Source organism: Salvelinus sp. IW2-2015, unplaced genomic scaffold, assembly GCF_002910315.2.
Source record: "Salvelinus sp. IW2-2015 unplaced genomic scaffold, ASM291031v2 Un_scaffold2107, whole genome shotgun sequence".
NCBI lineage: Eukaryota > Metazoa > Chordata > Actinopteri > Salmoniformes > Salmonidae > Salvelinus > Salvelinus sp. IW2-2015.
The window spans coordinates 172,251-181,050 of NW_019943445.1; the positions used below are offsets into that span (position 1 = coordinate 172,251).

The 8,800-nt window shown below is 44.2% G+C and overlaps 1 protein-coding gene across 1 annotated transcript; it reads right to left on the reverse strand.

Moving 5' to 3' along the window:
- Nucleotides 1-1,064: 1,064 nt before the first annotated feature.
- LOC112072962 (adenylate kinase isoenzyme 5-like) lies at nucleotides 1,065-4,499 on the reverse strand. The gene is given in 4 exon segments (XM_024140333.1): nucleotides 1,065-1,129; nucleotides 1,132-1,197; nucleotides 2,177-2,222; nucleotides 4,088-4,499. Coding segments are annotated over 4 exon segments (237 nt in total). The 5' UTR covers nucleotides 4,148-4,499.
- Between the last annotated feature and the right edge of the window lie 4,301 nt (nucleotides 4,500-8,800).

Sequence of the window (8,800 nt, forward strand, 5' to 3'; positions counted from 1 at the left end):
TTTGACCCAAGTTAAACAATATTAAAGGCAATGTTACCAAATACTAATGAGTGTACCGTATGTAAACGTCTGACCCACTGGGAATGTGAGAAAGATATAAAAGCTGAAATAAATCATCTCTCTACTATTATTCTGACATTTCACATTCTTAAAATAAAGTGGCGATCCTAACTGACCTAAACAGGGAATTTGTACTAGGATTAAATGTCAGAATTGTGAAAAACTGAGTTTAAAATGTATTTGGCTAAAGTGTATGTAAACTTCCGACTTCAACTGTATCTGTTGTACAGCTATCTATTCAGCTGCAACAATAACCTTAGACAGACATCTTCAGCATGACGTTCATTCAGAATGGAAACCAGCAGGGATACTGACCTTGACGTACAGAGACAATGTTATCTACAGGGAAACCCTGCCCTTTTACCAGCACTCCTAAACTATCCCTGTGCCTTTGCGCAAATGACTTAACCCCTAACTAGGAGCTCTGTCTCCAACCTCTGTGTGAGTCTGTGTTCTCTAACCGGAGGGAATAAAGCCGAACACAACATTTCCATTCGACAATTACAGTAAGTTATCTTCTTCCTTCTCTGATAATAATGTACTATCTATCCAGCTGCTACAATACATTATGCCAGGTTAGAAAGTGTGGACAGACAGACTTTTTAACTTTACAGTATTGCTCCTGATCTCAAAGTTTTCCAGGAGAAACCCTGACTCTCAATTAGTCTTTCCTCCATTCCTCATGTCCTCTCTCCATTGCCTCTTTTCTCAATGGATCTGCTCCTCCAATACGGTTTGGGAAGGAGAGAGGAAGCAAGGGAATCGAGGAGAGACAAATTGAAAAGAGCCTCCTCAGCCCTCTCACTAACTTACTCCTTGTGTGGCAGAACACACACACAGGACACACACACACACACCACACACACACACACACACACACACACACACACACACACACACACACACACACACACACACACACACCACACACACACACACACACACACACACACACACACACACACACACACACACACACTACTCACCGTTTCTGAAAGAAGGACCTACGTGCTGTCCTCCGTTGAGGGGGGAAGGGACTTCTTCTCCTGGCCGACGAATGGGTCCCACCGACCCTGTCTGGTCCCCCCAGCTCCCTCACCTTCTTTAGACACACCTCCAGGTAGTCTATAGGTCCCTCTGGTTATAGTACATCAACCCTGTCAACAGGCTCTGGAGAAGACAAATACAACATCAACAACAACAACAACAACAACCCAATGAGAGAGACAGATACATAACCCTAACCTGACCCCAGACCCTGACCCTGACCTCTAACCCTAAACCAGTCTTAACCCTAACCTTGACCCCAGACCCTGACCCTGACCTCTACCCTAACCAGTCTTAACCCTAACCTTGACCCAGACCCTGACCCTGACCTTAACCCTAACCATCTTAACCCTAACTTGACCCCAGACCCTGACCTCCAACCCTAACCAGTCTTAACGCTAACCTTGACCCCAGACCCTGACTCTAACCCTAACCAGTCTTAACGCTAACCTTGACCCCAGACCCTGACTCTAACCCTAACCAGTCTTAACCCTAACCCTAACCTTGACCCCAGACCCTGACCTCTAACCCTAACCAGTCTTAACCCTAACCTTGACCCCAGACCCTGACCTCCAACCCTAACCAGTCTTAACGCTAACCTTGACCCCAGACCCTGACCTCTAACCCTAACCAGTCTTAACCCAGACCCTAACCTCTAACCCTAACCAGTCTTAAACCCTAACCCAACCCTGACCTCTAACCCTAACCAGTCCTAACCCTAACCCAAACCTTGACCCCAGACCCTGACCTCTAACCCTAACCAGTCTTAAACCCTAACCTTTGACCCCAGAACCTGACTTCTAACCCTAACCAGTCTTAACCCTAACCCCAGACCCTGACCTCTAACCCTAACCAGTCTTAACTCTAACCTTGACCCCAGACCCTAACCTCTAACCCTAACCAGTCTTAACCCTAACCAGTCTTAACCCAGACCCGAACCTATAACCCTAACCAGTCTTAACCCTAACCCCAAACTCTGACCTCTAACCCTAACCAGTCTTAACCCTAACCCAGACCCTGACCTCTAACCCTACCAGTCTTAACCCTAACCCTAACCCCAGACCCTGACCACGGACCTCTAGAGGCTTAGAGAACATCAACCCTGTCAACAGGCTCTGGACAAAACAACACAATGAAGAGAGACCGATACATAACCCTCTAAACCCTGACCCTAACCCTGCCCCTTAACCCTGACCCTACCCTTAACCCTGACCCTTAAACCCTGCCCCTTAACCCTGCCCCTTAAACCCTAATCCTGACCCTTAACCCTTAACCCTGACCCTTAACCCTAACCCTTAACCCTGACCCATAACCCTGACCCATAACCCTGACCCTTAACCCTTAACCCTGACCCCTTAGACTGACCCAAACCTCTTCAAACCCTAACAGATACACGTTGATGTTATTACATTGTTTTAAGACTTGAAACGTAATCGTAGAGCATTGTACATTTCTGTACTGTGTTTTCACAGGTGTGATAGATCAGCACAACACGAGGGAATCACACAAGGATTCCAGCCTGGGATAACTTATTACAGTTGATGGAAAGTGACATCCATACTAAAGACCCAGGACTTCTGTCTATGTTGACTGTACTGTTCTGTTCTCTAGTAGAAACACAAACGAATGAATCACTTTATGTGAGACCTTTCTTTTCACCCTCGTAGAGAGAAATACCACTTAAGTATGTGTGTGTGTTTACGTTTAGGTTGTGTGTGTCTGTCATTCTTTAACCCTGTAGGTTCTTAAACAATGCTTTTCCCCCTGAAACTAATGACATGCTTTCAAACTAAGCATCCACCCTCTTCCTCTCCGTCCCAAACGGCACCCTATTCCCTACATGAGCGCACAACTAGCCTATGGGCCCTGGTCAAAAGTAGTGCACTACGTAGGGAATAGGGTGCCAGCCCTGGTCAAAAGTAGTGCACTACGTAGGGAATAGGGTGCCAGCCCTGGTCAAAAGTAGTGCACTAGGTAGGGCATAGGGTGCCCTTTGGCCCGCTCCCTTCAACAACTACCCTCCACAGCTCCACTGCCAGAACCCATGGATTGACAGTTGTATTTTCCAACCCAACACAATGGACTGGGGCTGGGGACAAAGTTTTACAGGATGGTTAATTGATTTATGGGTTACAAAATATATATATATTTTTTTATAATACTATTTTTGATCGGGAAAATGACTCAAATGCTTGGTAGAACCTCCACTGTGTAAATTATATTACAACAACAAAAAAATATGAATATACAATTAACTAAACATTCAAAGAATACAAAAAAACAATACAAATAAAAAGCATATATATATATATTTTACAGCATTGACCTATCTGTTCAAAGGTTAAAGAATGTGTCTGGTTAGTTATTTATATATTATTTATTGAAACACACTGAAATAGGACAAACTATGCAGAATGTATTGAACATGTAAGGCTTCACCCAATGCTCAAGATTATTTGTGTTGGTCTCTTTCTATCTCTCTGCCTGAGAGTTGTAAAACATCAATTTCACACCATGACTTGAATTGGTTACCCAACATAATGTATGTATGTATTTATTTAGTTACAGCCACCAATCAGGTGTCTTTCAAATGAATAACATTATCTGGCTGAAAATAAACTGAAAATAAAACCCTCTATTGTCATTAGTTATATTGGATTGGATTCGACCGTTTCAAACGTGATATGAAACCTTTGAAACGCGACACTCGGATTGATCCTGGACTGAAACAAACAGGTGGACATATGCAGTATGCACGTATTTATATGGTAGGGCTACTGTAGCTATCATTTAGGCTCCACATACTATATCATTTAACCACTTACTATAAACCACTTAGCCTAATGTGAACGACTAAACGAATCTTTTTTCAAACACCAAAAGGAGAATAATCTAATTAATCTGTAATACCTAACTGCCATCGATAAAAAAGTATTATAACTGAAGCCCGCGAAGCCAAAGCCCATTCAGTTGATCTCACCTCAAACAGTTGAGGTATCTCCCGCCTGGTGAGATACTCCTTAGCATCGTTGGTATTCATCTCGACGGTTGGAGATGGGAAAGAGATCCTGGCCGATATCACTCCGTTCTCGAATCCTCCGGCTTTGCTTTCAGTACAACAACAAATGTACGTGTTCGCGTTGTCTGTATCGGTTTGTCGATACTAGTCTACCTGTGAATGGACCAGCGGAACTCCCGAGGTTTGACAGAAGCTCAGAACATTTTAACCTTCACTTCATATCTGGTTTCGAGGAAGAGGAGGAAAAAGGAAGGTAATGCCACCTCCTTCAGAGAGAGAGAGCTGTGTGGTTATCTAGTCTTTCCCCTTCTTTATAGTATGCTACTCCTTCTTCTACTGCTACCGCGTCTGCACTGCTGCTGCTCTTGTCTAATCTTCACAGAACGAGACTGACACAAATTGGTCCCTATCTGCGCATTCTGTGCGTTAGCTTTGAGCGTCTGTGGGCGTCTCTCTGTGCGCCGCGCTGTGCCAAAAACAACAGCGCACGGACGTTGTGAAGCCTACCTACAGATGTAGGATATTAATTTGAGCCAGTTTGCTACGAAGGAGAAATAATCCGGCAGCAACAGGACATGTGAATTGTTATGTGGGTTATAATTCATGGACATTTCTAAGGGTTGATACATTTTTCGTTATGGCAAATCAAGTCTGACATTTCAAAGTGGAAATTACAAACTTTGGAAGACTTTTTAAAACTCAAATACACTACATGTTTGCATTTCCGGCTGTGCAGGAACATTCTCAGCATCAAAAGAGAGGTCAAATTAAGATCCTACATCTATAACTAGTGTGGAGTGGATTTGTGAAATCATTTTTGTACCCTGTCAAACAGGATCTAAACTCTCTGGGTCGCGTCCTGAATGGCAGCCTTTTCCCTCTTTAGTGCACTACTTTTGACCAGGGCCCATAAGGCTCTGTTCTAAAGTAGTGCACTACTGTATATAGGGAATAGGGTGCCGTTTGAGACGCAAGCGTAAACTCTCTGGCCAGTCTACTAATCCTCTTCAGTCCCCAGCGGCACGCTGACTGATCAGCTAATTGGCTGTGTACCGTAAGCAAAGGCAGGGCCATGAGGCAGAGGGTAATTCACTTACCCTGCTACGTAAAATATCCTACCCTGCTTAGTTAATTAATCTACCCTGTTGGGTTAATTAATCTACCCTGCAAAGTTAATTAATCTACCCTGCTAGGTTAATTATCCTACCCTGCTTAGTTAATTCATCTAACCTGCTTAGTTAATTCTCAGACCCTGCATTGTTAATTCTCCGACCCTGCTACGTTAAATCTTCTGCCCTGCTATGTTAATTATCCTACCCGGTTTGTTAATTCTCCTAAACTACTATGTTAATTACTTCTACCCTGCTACGTTAAATCTCCTGCCCTGCTACATTAATTATCATAAACGTCTAAGTTAATTTACCTAACCTGCTACGTTAATTCTCCGACCCTGCTACGTTAATTCTCCGACCCTGCTACGTTAATTCTCCGACCCTGCTACGGTTAATTCTCGGACCCTGCTGCATTAATTCTCCTACCCTGCTACGTTAATTCTCTGACCATGCTACGTTAATTCTCAGACCATGATACGTTAATTCTCTGACCATGCTACGTTAATTCTCTGACCATGCTACGTTAATTCTCAGACCATGATACGTTAATTCTCAGACCATGCTACGTTAATTCTCCTGCCCTGCTACATTAATTATCCTAAACTTCCAAGTTCATTTACCTACCCTGCTTAGTTAATTATCCTACCCTGCTAGGTTAATTATCCTACACTGCTATGTTATTTCTCCTAAGCTGCTACTTTAATTCTCCTAAACTGCTACGTTAAATCTCCTGCCCTGCTACGCTAATTATCCTAAACTGCTACGTTAAATATGCTAACCTGCTACATTCATTTTCCTTCCCTGCTACATTAATTTCCTAACCTGCTACGTTAATTATCCTCCCCTTCGACATTAATTCTCCTAAACTACTACGTTCATTTTCCTACCCTGCTACGTTAATTCACCTAACCTGCTACGTTAATTATTCTACCTTGCTAGGTTAATTCTCCTACCCTGCAATGTTAATTCTCCTAAACTGCTATGTTAATTTTCCTACCCTTCTACGTAATTCTCCTAACCTTCTACATTAATTCTCCTAACCTTCGGCTTCTGCGGAAGCCATCAGTTCCGAGAAACCGTCAATGTCACCACACTGGGTTTGAATCCCTGATGTGGAGGGTGTGGGTTCTTCTGTTCCTGGAGAGATCTACAGCCAGGCGGTGCAGGTGTTTGTTTTAGCCCAGCACTTACAACCTCTAATCATCGAGCCTTTGATAAGTTTAATCAGGTTTGTTAGAAGCAGGATTGATGAGCACTCTGTTAATAAAGTTATACTCATTACGCATCATTTACACGAGTGTGAACATTCCTTGTTTTACTATCCTTGTGGGGACTTTTTGGGGATTTGAGGTCCCAACAAGGATCAGAATGAACCAACACACAGCACATCACACACACACACACACACACACACACACACACACACACACACACACACACACACACACACACACACACACACACACACACACACACACACACACACACCACACACACACACACACACACACACACACACACACACACACACTTGTTCATACCTATCAAGCTCCACCTGACACACGTGTCAGCCATTATACCCCACAGCTGGTCCAACGTATCAGCCATTATACCCTCACACGCTGCGTCCGTATCAGCCATTATCCCCACAGCTGGTCCAATATGTCAGCCATTATACCCCCACAGCTTGTCCAATGTTACAGCCATTATACCCCCACAGCTGGTCCAATGTGTCAGCCATTATACCCCACAGCTGGTCCAACGTATCAGCCATTATACCCCCACAGCTGGTCCAACGTATCAGCATTATACACCACACGCTGGTCCAATTATCAGCCATTATACACCACAGCTGGTCCAATGTATCAGCCATTATACCCACAGCTGGTCCAATGTATCAGCCATTATACCCCCACAGCTGGTCCAACGTGTCAGCCATTATACCCCACAGCTGGTCACGTATCAGACATTTACCCCACAGCTGGTCCAACGTATCAGACATTAATCACCCACAGCTGGTCCAATGTATCAGCCATTATACCCCCACAGCTGGTCAATGTATCAGCCATATATATCCCCACAGCTGGTCCAATGTATCAGCCATTATACCCCCAGCTGGTCCAACGTGTCAGCCATTATACCCCCACAGCTGGTCCAACGTATCAGACATTATACCCCCACAGCTGGTCGACGTACTCAGACATTATACCCCACAGCTAGTCCAATGTGTCAGCCATTATACCCACAGCTAGTCCAAGTGTGTCAGCCATTATATCCACTCAGCTCTGTTGAAAAACAGGCTGCACACTGACTGACTGTGACTGACAACTGAATGACTGCCTGTCTGACTGACTAAATGGTTGACCGACTGACTCTGAATGACTGTCTGGTTTACTGGCTGGCTAGGCTAACTGTTGGCTGACTGTTGCTGACTGACTAAATGGTTGACCGACTGACTCTGACTGACTGTCTGGCTGCCCTGATTGAATGACTGTCTGGTTACTGGCTGGCTAGGCTGACTGTCTGGCTGCCCATTGAATGACTGTCTGGTTTACTGGCTGGCTAGGCAACTGTCTGGCTGCCCTGATTGATATGACTGTCTGGTTTACTGGCTGGCTAGGCTAACTGTCAACGTTGGTTGACTGTTGCTGACTGCATTGTGTGTTGCATGGCTGCTTGCTCTGTAATTGATGTCTTCTGTCATGTAACATAATGTAGCTGCCTGGAAAATGCTTCATAGGAAGAAGATAACTGTGCATATCATTATAATTTCAAATGCCAAGAATTTGTAGAACTCACAGCTTAGTGGTGAGAGAGAGTTGTCAATGGTTACCACACCACAAAGTCAAAATTGGCTATATCGTTGTACGGTTAGGGTTAAATCAGATTAAAAGAAAATAAGTGTAGAAATAGATGGGATTTGTAATAATTTGTAGAAATAGAGAGAGAGAACGACACGAGAGAGAGAGAGAGACAGAGTGAAAGACAGAGCGAGAGAGAGATGCCTCAAGTTAAAGAGCACGAGGAGAAGAGGAGGGGAGAGAGAGAGGAGAGAGAAGATAAGAGGCGAGGGAGGAGACCTGGATTAGATGGTTGGCACACACACACACACACACACACACACACACAACACACACACACACACACACACACACACACACACACACACACACACACACACACACACACACACACACACACACACATCACACACACACTACACACACACAAACACACACACACACACACACACACACACACACACACACACACACACACACAACACACACACACAACACAGTGTCTATTTTAATCCCTCCCACAGTGTGACAAGGTGGATATAGACGAACAGAGTCGGCTGCTGAACTGTTAGTTGCTGAATGATATCTAGAGAGACAGAGAGAGATGAGAAAATATACAGACCACAAATTCCAATTGGCTAAACTTAAACGTTTTAACATTATTTGGTATCTTCCCCAATATTTGGAACCAAGGACTGATCACCCCAATCCACAAAAGGGGAGACAAATTTGACCCCAATAACTACCGTGGGATATGCATC